The 14631-nt window shown below is 48.0% G+C and overlaps 1 protein-coding gene across 2 annotated transcripts in view; it reads right to left on the bottom strand.

The window, feature by feature from the left end:
* The window catches only part of CDIPT (CDP-diacylglycerol--inositol 3-phosphatidyltransferase), a 14691-nt gene extending 343 nt beyond the window's left edge, over positions 1 to 14348 (bottom strand). Inside the window, exons 1-6 of one of the 2 annotated variants that reach the window (XR_002825661.1) lie at positions 13929 to 14348; positions 13699 to 13833; positions 12813 to 12966; positions 12257 to 12338; positions 11792 to 11873; positions 10984 to 11661 (exon numbers count right to left, since the gene is read on the bottom strand). Coding sequence is in view for 1 of the 2 variants with exons in the window: in XM_004386653.2 (XP_004386710.1) it covers positions 11516 to 11661; positions 11792 to 11873; positions 12257 to 12338; positions 12813 to 12966; positions 13699 to 13833; positions 13929 to 13971 (642 nt within the window). In the remaining variant the exon portion in view is untranslated. Of the gene's footprint in view, positions 1 to 5772; positions 11662 to 11791; positions 11874 to 12256; positions 12339 to 12812; positions 12967 to 13698; positions 13834 to 13928 lie in introns of those variants that run through there. The other variant, XM_004386653.2, reaches the window with a different exon arrangement.
* Between the last annotated feature and the right edge of the window lie 283 nt (positions 14349 to 14631).

Below are 14631 nucleotides of genomic sequence, written 5' to 3'. Positions count from 1 at the left end.
TGGGCAAAGGGCACTGCTTCCCTTGGGGCAGAAAGAAAAAGGCTCTCCAAGGAGGTCATCTTTGGGCTGAGGCTGAAGAAGAAGCCTGCCTTGCAGAGTTCGGATTAGCATTCTGGGCAGAGGAAGCAGCCAGTGCAAAACGCCTTAGGGTGAGAACAAGCTTGCATTCAGGAGCAGAAAGACTGCAGCATGTGAGCTAGGGGAAAAGGCTGGAAGGCAGGTGGCAGGGCAGCAGGGCTGGACCTCAGAGGGCATGGAAGGTCACAGAAAGGAGCTTGGGTTTTATCATGAGCAATGTGGGAAGTCACAGGAGCAGGGGTGGTATCTGAATCACACTGAGTCTACTACCTGTTGAGTAGACAAAGGATCCTTGGGGGCCAGGATGGCAGTAGGCAGACCATTAAAGGTGCCATGCGATCCAGGTCCTGGTGGTGGAATGGTGATGGGGACCCCAGAGTGAAGGCCTGGTCCGCAGTTAATGTCACTGAACTGTACTAGTGAAGACTGTAGAAATGGCAAATGTTCTGCTACCTATATACTTAACCACAATAAAAACAAACAAAAACCCCATGGAGCACAGTTCCACTCTGACACACGTGGTTACCATGAGTCAGAGCTGATGAAGGAAAAAAAAAAAAGAAGCTTACTCCTCATACTTATATTGAGCTTATAAGCACCTTGAGAATGCTGTGAACATGTATTATTTAATCTTCACTACAACCCTATGAGGTAGGTACTGCCCTTTGTCGTGCAAAAGAGGAAACCCAAACTCACAGGTGAAATGACTTGCCCAAGGTCATACAACTAGGAAATGGATTTAAATTTGGAAAGTCTGGCTCCAGAGTCTTTGCTGTTGACCAGGGTCCTGTACCATTTCCATGTGCTGCTGGAATGAGCCAAGTCTGAATGAAGAGGCAGATGAACTTGAGGATGATAAATGCAGTGAAGGATGTAGGGTATGATAGCTTATTGATGAAGATGGTCTGAAGTTTTTCTGAGCTGCTGACTTGAAAGATAAGTGTAAGTAAGAACTGAAAAGTGCTGGAGAATGTTGCCCAAGTTCACACACAGCTGAGAGGGAGTAAGGCTGTCGTGGGAACACCAGCCAGCCTGTAACCTTGACTTCATCCCTCATGTGAAGCTTGCTCTCCAACTTCCCTGACCCTTCTAGCCACAAAGTTTACCTCTGTCCAATGTTCATACCCAGCCTGCAGGCCCAACATGGAATGCCTGCCTTCCCAATCCTTGAAGGCCCTCCAAGAAGCTTCCAAGAATTCCAGCCCTTTGATCTTTTCCATCTTGGAATTATTTCTGTCCTAGACAGTATTGTGTATTTTGGCACTCAGTTTACACACTCTGGCATTGTCTTGTCTTAATGTCTGTTTTGTCTGATATTGATATAGCCACTCCTGCTCTCTTTTGGCTACTCTTAGTATGGAATATTTTTTCCATTCTTTCCCCTTCAACCTACCGGTAGGTCTACAGTGGGTCTTTTGTAAACAGCATGTAGTTGGAACATGTTTTTTTGTCCATTTTGCCTTTCATTGGAGAGCTTAATCTGTTTACATTAAAAGTAATTACCAATAAGGAAGGACTTACTTCTGCTATTTTGCTATTTATTTTCTGTGTGTCTTCTACCTTTTTCATCTCTAATTTCCTCCAATACTGCCTATTTTTGTGTTTGATTTACTGTAGTGAACGCTTTTGATTGTTTTTTTCATTTTGTTTTGTGTATATTTTTTAAATATTTTCTTTGCAGTTACCAGGGTAATTACATTTAACATTCTAAACTTATAACAACCTAGTTTAAATAGAAAACAACTTCAAAAAACATACAAAAACTCTGCTCCTATTGTTCCTCCTCCCCTCTTTATGTTGTTGTTGCAAGTTACATCTTTGTATATTGTGCCTCCAGTGACATAAATTTATCATTATTTTTATGCATTTGTCTTTTAAATCATGTAAGAAATAACAAGTAGCATTACAATACAAAATTACTAGAAATATGACCTTTATACTTATTCATTAAATTACCTTTACTAAAGATCATTTTTTATTTCTTCATACATCTTTGAGTTACTGTCTAGTGTCCTTTCTTTTCAATATGAAGTGCTCTGTTTAGCGTTTCTTATAGGGCAGGTCCTGTGGTAACAAACTCCCTCAGCTTTTGTTTATTTGGCAATGTCTTCATATCACCCTTATTTTTGAAGGACAGTTTTGCCAGATATAGAATTCCTGTCTGATAGTTTTTTTTTCTTTCGGTACTTTAAATATGTCATCCTACTGCCTTCTGCCCTCCAAGATTTCTAAGGACAAACCAGCACTTAATCTTATTGAGAATCCCTTGTTTGTGATGATTTGCTTCTGTCTTGCTAGTTTCAAGATTTTCTCTTTACGTTTGGTTTTTGAGAGTTTGATAATAATACATCTCACTGTGGCTCTCCTACTTGGAGCCCTATCCTACTTGGAGTTCGTTAAGCTCCTTGAATGTGTAGATTTATGTCTTTCCTCAGATTTGGGATGATTTTGACCATTTTTCTTCAAATAGTCTTTTTGTTTTTTCTCTCTCCTCCTTCTAGGACTCCAATAGTTCGTATATTAGTCAGCTTGATAGCGTCCCACAAGTCCCTTAGGCTGTATTCATTTTTCTTCTTGTTCCTCAGTCTCAATAATCTCAATTGCCTTATCCTCAAGTTCATGAATTCTTTCTTCTACCAGTTCAAATCTGCTGGTGAGTTCTTCCAGTGTCATTTTCATTTCTGTTATTATACTTTTAAACTCCAGTATTTCTGTGTGGCTCTTTTAAAAAAATTCTTTATTGAAATTCTAGTTTTCTTCCTGTATCATTTTCCCAATTTCCTCTAGTTCTTTGTTCGTTTTTCTTTAGCTCTTTGAGCATATTTAGTACTGTTGTTTTAAAGTTTTTATCTAGTAAGAATTATCTGTCCTTCCTCAGGGATGATTTCTGTCACTTTATTGTGGTCTTTCGCATGGGCTAGTCTTTCTATTTCTTCATATATCTTGTTATTTTTTGTTGAAACCAGGACATTTGATGATTATACGGTGGTAACTCGGAATCAGCTTCTTCCCCTTCCCTAAGTTTGTTCTTCTTCTTCTATTGTTGTTATTGTTATTTTAATTGTTGAAGGATGTAGTCATCTGCTCCAACACGAGGCCCTCACCTGAAGGCACCAACTGTTGCCATTCCAACACCTGGCTCCCTGTCTGGGTGCACCAGTCACTGTAGCTACCCCAAGATGGCTGTGCCAAACTGGGGAGAAGGCGGGACACAGACAGGTGGAGAACCAATGCTTTCTTACAGTTTATATGTAACCTTTTCTTCATTCAGTATTTGCTTAGATGCTCTAACTCTTTGACTAATTTCCACAGTTCCGAGACTATTGATTCCATTAATTTCTGCTTGTTATTTCAGATTTTGTTGTGGGGGAATCGGAGCATGCTGCTGCTTACACTGCCATCTTGCTCCATGGAGTTGAGAGGAGTTTCCTACCAGAGAGTCCAAGTGAAAAAACACAAAGAGGACCCTCTGGCATTATCTTGTTTTCCAAACTCTTAGCTGTCTCCCCTATTTCCCTTTGAGGGTCCAGAGCATGCCTACTTCTTCAGACTCTTAGTTGTCCCCCTAGTAACTTTGAGGGGCCAGAATGTGTCTACTTCTCTATTCTGATCCATAGAGAATGTGTTCGGATCCTGGTAGAAATTTCAGGTTCCTATTTAAGTGGGGTGGTAGGCCTCTCTCCAACTCTGGTACTTTGTACTACCAGCTTCTCCCACCATAGTCGGTCCTGACTATTTTCACTATAGTCCCTGAAGCCAGGTAGGATACCAAATAGGTACTCTAATATAAAGCCCTATTCAAGTACTTTGTATTTTACAAAGTTCTTTGCCTATATAAATTCACCTTTCTTGAAGGTAAGGATTATTACACCTATTTTATAGAAAAGTACTCATATATTAGCCAGCTTTATAACAGGTATTGCATATGTTTTACATGCATGATCTTTTTTAATGCTTGAAATCCCCTCAAGGTAAGCATTATCTCCATTTTACAGGTAAGGGATCTGAGGCTCAGATTAAGGGGCTTCCCATGCACCAAATAAAAGGTGGCATAGCCAGGATTCATGCCTAACTGACTGCAGCTTTACAACTCCATCCCCTTCACCTTAGTTCCATTAGGCTTGTGGCTAGAACAACTTGCTGGATAATTCCAAGGGGCCAAAGCTAAAAGAATTCTGAATTTTTTCTCTTCCAGGCTGAGCTCCAATGAGTACAGAAAGTGCAGGAGCTACAACTAGTCTATGCCCAAGCCCAGATGGAGCTGGAGGTGAGCAAGGCCCAGCAGCTGGGTGAGTTGGACGTAAAGAAGTTCAAATAGATGACAGAGGCCCCAGGACCATCAGGGACCTTGCTGTGGCTGGGCCAGAGATGCAGATGAGAGTTGGGGAAGGCAGGAGAGGACGGGTATTTGTCTTGGGACCAGACTAGAACAAAGAAGGCAAGGCCAGGGAGGCAAATACATCTTTCTAGATGTCTAGAAAGATGTTTAGGCAGAGGGATGAGGTCAGACAGGGACTGAACTGCCCCTGTATCATGTATCATGATTTCTGTATCATTTGAGCACAGTATCATGCTCAAATACTGTGCTTCCCTTATGTGCCAGGCACTGTACTAGACCCAGTGGTGAGCTGAAGCTCATGGGGAGCTTCAAACAAATAGGACAGCATCAGTCTGTGACAAGTGCTTCAAAAGAAGTCAAACAGGGTGGTGAGATGATGAGGGGCTGTCTCTTCAGATTAGTCATTTTAAGTAAAGTCATTCTGAGCACTTGAGCCCTCCATGGAGTTGAGAGGAGTTTCCTACCAGAGAGTCCAAGTGAAAAAACACAAAGAGGACAAACTTGGTACATTTAATGAACGGGAAGGACTCTGGCTGCAACAGAGCAAGCAAAGGTGTGAAATGCTGAGCTGTTGGAGAGGTAGTCCCTCAGGTTTCCCTTGTGCTGTTCATTTTTCACTGACTGATCCTTTGAGGATGGGGTGGCAGACAGCTACAGTGTCAGGCAAAAGTGGCTGGGGGCCTGTCCTAGAGAGGCAGTCATGGAGATAGGAGACGTGACCCCATCTTCTCACCCTCCTCCTCCCTCCCTCCAGGTAAAACTGCTCCAGAGCCTGGGCCTGAAATCAGCCCTCATCACTGACGGCTCCACTCCCATCAATCTCTTCAACACAGCCTTGGGTCTACTGGGGGCAGGATCTGAGGCTCAGTCCCCAGCCAGGAAGGTGGCTGGTGGGCCCAGTCCCCAAGAAGGCTTGCTTCTCAAGTGCCCCCCCGCTCTTCCAGCTGTTAGGAACACCCACATGGTGATGAGGAGTACCCCTGTAACCTTGAGACAGTTACTAGGGACTACTCTTGTTTGTAACGTGGAGAGGAAGCTGAGGCAGGGAGAAGACTAACCTGAAGTCACAGTGATAGGTAGTCAGCTTTCCTGGACCTCGGTTTGGGGAGATAAAGCCACAGGTGGGAGGACAAGGCCTGCCTGGCTAGCCCAGCCAACCCCTCTGGGATGGCTCCTACACTAGCAACATCTTTTCTCACTGCCAGTTCCTCCTGCTGCCCAGCCTGGCCAGGAAGCCCTCCCTGGAGGTCTAACCCTCCAGCTGTCAGTCATCCATCCCAGCCTCCCACCCCCCTATCCTTTGGGATGCTTCTTTTGGCGCCACCTACTGGTCAAATCGTGCACCTGTAGGGCCTGTCAGTATGTCCCTCCTCAGATCAGGGAGGAGGATCTTGCCCAGGGGCAGTAGGAACTGGAGTAGGTCCCTGAGCTTCTGGTCTGGGCTCTTTGGAAGCATGGAGGGAGGGAGCTAACATAATCAGTTGTTGTTAGCTGCCGTGGAGTCGACTTCCAACCCATGGTGACCCCATGTACAATGGAACAAAATTCTGTCCGTGCCATCCACGTAATAGGTGCGGATTGAATTGTTCTGATCCATATGGTTTTTATTGACTGATTTTCAGAAGTAGAATGCCAGGTCTTTCTTCAGAGTCTAAGTCTAGAAGCTCTGCTGAAAGGGGAAGGAGCCAGGCACGATCAGTCTGGTTGCACAAGTGGATGCTATAAGGTGCACCAGTCCCTTCCAGGTAGTAGAGCTATAGATGCTAGGCATGCCTGGTTGGTGCTGAGGGAATGAAAAGATCCCAGGGGAGGAGGGAAAAGCTTGGGCTTACTCACCATATGGCTACAGGAGGCAACTCAACCTCTCTGACCTCCTTTCCTTGTCTATGAGATGGGCCAGCAATTCCCCTACTGAATAGGGTTGGTGTGAAGGTGCAAATGTAATGGATGACTTCTTCTTAGGGTCTTATTCCTTTTCCCCTACTGGGGCCTAACACCATGGGCCTTCTATCTTTTTAAGCTGAGTTGCATTTGTGTGGCCAATGGCTCCACTCAAGTATGAGTTTGTTGAGGCAAGGACTGTCTTTGTTTAGTCCATAGCACTCAGTGGTGCTGGCTCAATGTTGATGGAATAGGTAAGTGAGTCAGCCTCCCATCCTCCCAAAGCTCTCCTACCTTTTCCCTTAGGAGAGGCGATTAATTTAGAGCTCTGAATCTGGTTCCTGGTGCATATTAAGTGTTAAAAGTTAGCATTGTTTATTACTAAGGGCCTCTAGGGATGGGTGACAAGTAGGCAAGATTGGCCGAAGTGGATATGTGGTAGGTTCCTTCCCATCTCAGTCCCCGCTCCTATTGGCATCCTTTGACCTTGTCATTGCTAATAACCACATAGCCTCTAAAACCTCAACCTTGCTGCCCCATCCTCACCTTCCAAGCAGCCATTTCTCTACCTCAAAGCTTCAGTGTTAACCTCAACAACTTTCTCATCATCCACAACCTCCTTTTCATTTTCATCTTTGTCCAGCTTAAAGGGTCTATCAGTGCAATCACTGACTTGAAACCTCCCTTAACTCCCTCGCCCCTCCCCCTCCCCATGACACTTAGTGGGAAAATCCCATCCCTTCTTCTACCAACCACCCCTTGCCGTGCCTGCCTGCCTGCGCCTGACTAGCTGCATGCTGTTGGAAGAGAAATACCCCACCCTGCTGATAGATCTCATTTGAAACTCATGGCAGCAAATTTCAAGGGAGGCCTAATGGGCTCTGACTACCCTTCTCTATCTTGTGTGGGATTCCCCTTTCAAGACAACCATTCACACCTCCTCTCTTCTCAACTACACCTCGGCCCACTTTCTCTCACCTCATTGAGAAAATAGAAGCAAATTGGGCAGGAAAGTCCGCCCCCTCCCAGCAGCAAATCTAACAAACCATTGGCATCTGAACTCCCTGTCTTCCTTCCTGTTCCCACAGAGGACGTGCCCTAGCTCCTCACTGCCCACCCCACCCCCCACCCCTGCCCATAGATCTCACCCCATCAAGGCCTCCAGGGCTGCACTCCATGGCATCGGCAGCCTAGCCTGACTGCTACATCTACCTCGCAGGATTGTAAGACCCAATTAGGTAACATGGGAAACCGCTCTTTAAATTGTATGCATGAGGATGGACCCAGCACTGACTGTAGAGTGGGACAGATACATCCCAGTGACAGGCAAATAGGCCTTGCTGGAAATAGTGGAGCTCAGTTTACATCAGAGCCAGATTCCAAGTCAATCCCTTCAGGGACAAACACTTGTTACCAAATTACTCTTGAAAGTCTCTTAAATTGCCCATAAAATACAGTACAGTATGATCTCCGATTAAATTCAACACAGCCCATCTGTTTTTCTCCAGCATTGGGCTTTTCTTTGGTTGAGTACCAGATGAAGTAACTGATATGTTTAAGGACCCATTTTATAAGAATCTATGTCTTTAAACAGCAGAATCACATTCAGCATGGTCAGATGCTATTTATCAAACCTATTTCCTCTTCTTCCTAGGCCCACACACGAATCTATATTTCACAACCTCCTTGCACTTCGATGCATCCCTGTGACTGAGTTGTAACCAATGAAATGTGAATGGAAGTAACATGTGCTAATTCCATGCCTTCCCAAGCCTCATGCATGATGCAAATAGGCAGGGCAATCTTGGAAGCCATGTGTTAACAATAGCGGAACTCTAAGATGGGAGCAGCCTGAGTCCCTGAATCACTGCTTGCAGGAGAAGCTTCCCAGTCAGGAGCACCTGACAGGCCTTTACATGAGTTAGAAATCAACTTCCTTCGTGGTAGAGCCACCACACATTTTGGGGTTTGTTACAATAGCTAGTGTTACTTTTGATCACACTTTGAGACCCAAGACCACCTGAGAGAACAGCAGTCTTGGTAAGATCTCATGCCCTCTCTGAGGCACAGGCTTATTGAGTGGAATGAGCAAATGCAATTTCTGCATGGTAGTTATTCCTTCTGTCCACAAGCATATAGTTGAATTCCAGAAAGTTATACTGCACATACAGTGTGGCTCCACTAGATTCCGTAGATCAAATATAGTGACTCCAGGACCCAATTCAGAAACCCTGGTGGTGTAGTGGTTAAGTGCTATGGCTGCTAACCAAAAGGCTGCTAACCAAAATCTACCAGGCGCTCCTTGGAAACTCTATGGGGCAGTTCTACTCTGTCCTATAGAGTCACTATGAGTCAGAATCAACTTGACGGCAACGGGTTTGGTTTTTTTGGGACCCAGTTCAGCCCAGACTTCCCCTATTCCCCACTCCCTACCCTAAACCCCCAAGGGGTCACAGGTCACAGGTTCCAGGCTATGAATGCAGGGTCTGTGCTCTGCAGGTTCTTCTTGAGTTCAGTCCAGCCACTGGACATGGGACAGAAGGTAGCAGACTGACTTCCAGACCTCTCCCATGGGAGAGGGGCTAAAAAGCCCTTCCTGGGGTCCTCAGTGCTTCTACTTGAGTGGAAGGTGCTTACACTCTCCTCCCCAATTCGCCCTCCTTTTCTTAGCTCACACAGAGCTGGATAAGTTACAGACTTCTGACGTCACTGTAAGCACTAAGGAGCCAGTTGGGGCTGCGGGAACTGGCAGGGCAGAGGGTTCCCTGCTCTTAGGCCTGGGCGAGTGCTCAGAGGGCTCGTTTGGCTGGAGAAGACAGCTGACTCGCAAAGGACAATGGGAAGGAAAAAGAGCTCCAGAGCAGGAGCTGGGAGGGCACCTTTCCTACCGCCCTCTCAGGGCGCAAGCTGCCCCTTATTCGTCCCCCACCTTGACTGGGAGCAGGAAGCCGGACAGGGGCACACTGGAAGTTGGAGGGGCAACTCAGCTTTGTGCATTATCCTTCTCGAGCCAAAATCCTTCCTTGCCACTGCCCTGCTTAAAGCCTTTCAGTGTCCATCCCAACTGTCTCCAAAAGAGGTCCAAGACGGTCTGCTGCAGCGTAGCATTGTTCACAGTAGCAGGACCTGATTAAATAATTCACGGAACAGTGTGCAGCCATTATGAGGACTGCCGAAACGGCAGCGCTGAGTACCCTCAGTGTTAAGAGGGCAGGCTCTGGAGCCAAACTGGCCAGTTTGGGACCCTCTCAGGGACCTCAATTTCCTGTCTGTAGAATGAGCACAATAACAGGATTATCATATCGTATGTAACGGTTCTTAGATGAAATAACACAAAAAAGCACTTAGAACAGCGGTAACTTGTTAGCAGAGCAGCGAATATATAGAATGAATTTTAAAATATGGAAATCTCTATGTACAGATGTAAGGGATTTATTTAGACAAATACACAAGAAATTAGTAGTAGTGGTTGCCTCTAGGGAGAGCTGACAGCTTGAGGCGGGAAGAGACTATTTTGTCATCCTTCTACAGTGTTGGAAGTTTTATGTGAATATTTTACCTATTTAAAACAAAAATCCCCTCAGCAGCTCCGTGTGGCCCTCAGGATAAAGTCTAAATGCCCTACAAGGCTCCTCAGGCCGTCCTGCTGGCTTCTTCTGCCTCATCTCTCATCAGCGCCCCACCTCACCCCCAGCACTTAAGTGTTTCAGCTGAATTGATCTACTTCCATTTCTGCAGTTTCCCAGGGTGCTCTCTGGCCTCCCTGCCACTGTACTATTCCCTCCTCTGCTAGCCCTTCCCTCCTCTGCTAGCCCTTCCCTCCTCAATCCCTATGCAGCTTGGGTTACCCACCCCCTTCACCAAACCCAAGCGAGGTTTCTACTCCCTAACCAATCCGTTTTTGCTCCTCTGTGACTGTGACCTCCAAGAGGGCTCGGAAGCCAGCTGCAGAGCTCCCCACTGAGTCCTCTGTGCCTAGAACAAGAGTTGAAGCTCAATACACATCAGCTAAGTTTCAGCTCTTCTGGACACCAACTGCCTCTTGGGCCACTTGGCTGAGCTTTATGAGGATTAAATGAGTAACATCTGCAAAGAACCCCCAGTACAGGGTCTGGCAGATGGCAGGCCCAATATAGTTTTCAAAAAGAAAGCAGGTGCCAGGCGGCAGAGAAAGCTCAAATAGTAGGAGTAGCTGTTAGGGACTGATGCCCAGAACAATGTCTAGTACATGCTAGGTGCTCAAAAACTGTTAAAATTGCAGACTTCTGGGCCCACTATCCCTAGAGTACACTTTGAGAAACCAACCGATCTGTTCACAAATATTTACTAAGTAGCTACTATACGGCACGTTAAGGTTAGTCTTCACTCCAGGGGCAGAGAAGGGAACAAGAAAAGTAGGTGCCCTCATGGAGTTTACATCCTAGTGGGGGTAGAAAATACCAAGAATACAAATAAATGCAGACAATGTTATAAATAACATTATAAAGCAGGTGGGTAGAGACAACATGGCATGTGCTTGGGTGGCAGAGAGGGCCTCTGAGGGTACCGTGGAACAGCAGAAAGGAGCCAGTCAGCAAACTAGGGACCCAGCTCCATTTTCCTTTTTTCCCTAAGGCTCCCCTGGACCCAGGCCCTGGTCCAAGAGTTTCTCAAAGGAAACCAAGTCCAGATAGTGAAGTTCCCACCTTTATTATCAAGGCTTCCAGGTCCAGGGTAGACAGGACAGAGGAAACTGCAACAGAGAAGGATCTAGAAGGTCCCTTCCCTCCTGGGTGTGGCACCCCCAGGCTGCCTCTGCCCAGGGGTAGAAGCCTGACTCCCCTGCCTTTTGGGGACCCTGGCCCCTACATCATCTCCCTCACTCAAGTGTCCCTAAAATCTTGGCCAAGCCAGCCTCCAGGGCTGTGTCAGCAGGGCATGACAATGCCCAATCCTCAGGCCTCCTGGGGCCCCAGGGTATCATCACCTGTATAGGTGGGGCCCTTGAGTATCCTTCCTCAACAGAAGCCCACGTCCTTGGGGCTCACAGGGGTGGGACTAGTCCTCAGGAGTTTGGAGAACATGACATCACCAAAGAGAGGCTGACCCCTATCCCAGTGGGCTGGACAACACATTAGGAAGATGTAAGACTGGGACCTCCTAGGAGGGGAAGGGGAGCCGTGTGGCACAGTGAGACTCCCAGGGCAAGTGGGCGCTGGGGGACTGGAGGTTCCAGGGTCATTTCTTTTTGGCACGGTCTGCCGCGTCCAGGGCAGCCATGTTGCGGGCGGCTGTGATCAGGTGGATGACACTGATGACGGACTTCAGCAACGCAATGGGGGCAGTGATCCAGAGGCCCATGCGGAAAAGACCCACAGAGCCAACTGCGGGAAGGAAGCAGGGGAGAGACAAAGGAAATGAGATGCAGGGACCGGCCTAGGAGTCTGAGGCCTTCACCTCCCCTGGCAGGCCAGAAGCCCCTCCCACCCTCCTGTCCAGCCCCTCAGCTCCTACCTAGTGGTCCCTCGGAGAAACTGAACAGATAGAGGAGGCAGTAGAAAAGCTCATTTCCAGCACACAGAACGAACAGAGCAGGCTGCACAAACAGAAAAAAGGCTGCTTAAGCAAGAGGGCAGGGCAGTATACCCCTTCCTGCCCGGCCCACTCACTCAGGGAAAGGGAGCCCAAACTCTCAGGCAGGTAGGTAGCAGGGAGGAACATATGGGGGGGGGAGGGGCGGGGGAAGGGGTGTCACAAGCACAAGGGCCTCATTTCCATTTGCTGCCTGGAACAATTCATAGTCCTCCCCACCAATCCTGCTCTTTCGTGTCTCAGCTTACAGGCTCCTCCTTCCCTGGGAGACTGGGCTGGCTGTCCCTCTAGGCTGCCTCTCCTAACTTGGGACCAGGGCTCGGACCAGGGCGCAGCCTAAGATCTGGCATAAGCTAAGTGAATAAAGGGAGGGGTAGAAATACTCACTCTGGAGGTATAGTAAATCCGAAGCACCGGATTCCCAGACAGGTCGATCATTTTGTGACTTTCACTGCCTCGGACCACAGAGCTTGGGGAGTAAGTAGGGGGTATCCATGAGTTTACATTACCACTAACATCCCTCTAAGTCTCACATCGACCCCATGTAGTAGGTACTGGGATTGCCTCTGTTGTACAGATGAACTGAGGCACAGATGAGGACCAGAGTATCTTGTCCAAAGCCCCATGATTACCTAGTTAGGGGCAGAGTCAGGATTCAAATGCCACATTCGAAAGCTCTCACACCCCTTCTCACGAGCTATTACCCATTTGAAATCCTGGAAAATCCAGCCAGAAAGGTCTTAAGAATTGCTTAATTCAACTGTAAATAGGACTGACACTGATTCAGAGAGGGTCAGGACTTGGCATGGGCAAAGCAGAGGCTCAAAAATGAAGACCCCCCAAGAAGCCATCCCAGACACCCTCCCATTTAGTCTCACCCCTCCCACCGTAGTGTCTTCTTCAACCTGTCTACTCCTCCAGGCATCCCAGAATCGAAGCAGACCTGTGGAGGTGCAGCCAGTGGCTGGCCACGTCCAAGCTCATACTGAGCTGAAAGAGAAGGGTTGCTCGAGGGTACAGCAGGGCCAGGTTGACCAGCAGACACATGGTGGAGCAGCGGTCCGTCAGCATATCCAGCATGGCCCCAAACCGGGTCCCTGAAAAATCAGGACTATTAGATGGGAAGGGGCTGTTAGGCGCAATGGACCCACGACACATGCCATAGTTGGTGTATCACTCTGATGCAGACTCTAGAAGATTGGAAGTGTTCACTATTCACTGCCTGGGGAGAACAGCAGGCTGATATCAGTGGGAGTGAGAGGTCAATGGGCAAGGGTCACCATGATATGAAATGAGAAGGCAAGGGCATGTAGAGGGAACAGTTTAGGATGGGGGTGGACAGCTATCTCTACAACTCATCAATCCCAGAGCCAAGGCTCCAGGTCAAGACAGAGAGACTTGAAGTCTCAGTGGAAGTCTCAGAAGTGCGTCTGGAGAACAGATTTAAAAAAATAAGTCAGTCTTCCAGAAGCCATGGTTTCCCTCTCCACTCTTCCTCTAAACATGCCTTCCAGAATCCCTATTGCTTGTGTCTGGCACACAGTAGGCCCTCAGAAAACACTTGTTGGATTCATATTCAAAGAGACCCTCAGCACTGCCACAGCCGTTCAGTCTTGCTATCCGACATCCCTCACAATCAGTTAAGTGTTTCTCAAGAACTAGCTTAAATCTCTTCTGATACAAAACCGGGCCATTCTGTTTGCTTTCTATAGAGATGGGAATGACAGAGCCCTTCAGACTCCCCAGTTCCGGCCCACCCTGAGATCCTGACGAGGAAGGGGGCAGGGAGTTGTCGGGCCCCAAAGCTGGCTGGGAGAGGTGTCTGTCACCTTGATTAAGGGCTCGAGCAGCGTGTCCATCGAAAGCATCCAGAAGTCCGCTGAGCAGGTAGAAGGACGAGGCCGTGAGGGGGCAGCAAGGCATGAAGTAGAAAGAAATGATAGCGAAGACGATCCGGGCATAACCTTGGGATGGGGAGGGGGGAGACAGACGGTGGGGTTCACGGACTCGCCCAAGGTTCGTTGCCCCAGTTCGCCCTAGGGCCGCAGGCAATACTCACCGATGAGGTTAGGCACGAACAGGAAGACATTTTCGCCTGGCATCGCGGCAGCTCCTTTGCCGTCCCGGGCTCCTTCTGTAGGTGCCAGAGCTCTTCCAGCCCCGCCGCGCGACCTCACCCTCCGGTTCGGCGCATCGGCCGCGCCAACTGCGTACAGTATCCCGTTTCCCCGGCCCAGCCCCAGATGTGAAACCTCTCAGCCGGCCCGAGCATGGGCCGGCCCCGATGTGTACGGGGTGCAGGGGGCGCGCGCACCCCGCCAGTCCAATGGGCAGCTCCTAGCCGCTGCCCGCCCTGCAGGGGCCCCCGCTTCCAGCTGTGGTCCTAGCTGCTCCAGCTGTGCTCAGCTTCCGAGAACCCACCCCTCTGCGCTGGTAGTTGCAAAATTAAAGAAAAGAGCCTTAAAAAATGGCTGCGGCCCCTTTAAGATCTGCCCGCTTCCTTTTCCTTTTCTTCACTCCGCCTCTTGATGGCTCGTACCAAAATGCAGAAGGAGGAGGGGGAGAAAAGAACCGTCGACGCCGGGCAAAAGAAGGAACTGAAAAGGCGAGGGCAAAACACAAGGAAACCTAGATAAATATCTCTACTTTTCTTTATACGGGGTAAGTGTTTTCCCGGAGACAAAGAGAAAGAGAAAAGATTCCTCCCTTTTGAATCTTGACATCCCCAAGAGACGAGGTTATTTGGTACACTCCACATCTTT

This window comes from Trichechus manatus, unplaced genomic scaffold (genome assembly GCF_000243295.1).
Source record: "Trichechus manatus latirostris isolate Lorelei unplaced genomic scaffold, TriManLat1.0 scaffold00170, whole genome shotgun sequence".
Taxonomy (NCBI): domain Eukaryota; kingdom Metazoa; phylum Chordata; class Mammalia; order Sirenia; family Trichechidae; genus Trichechus; species Trichechus manatus.
This window is presented reverse-complemented; position numbering and strand designations above follow the sequence as displayed.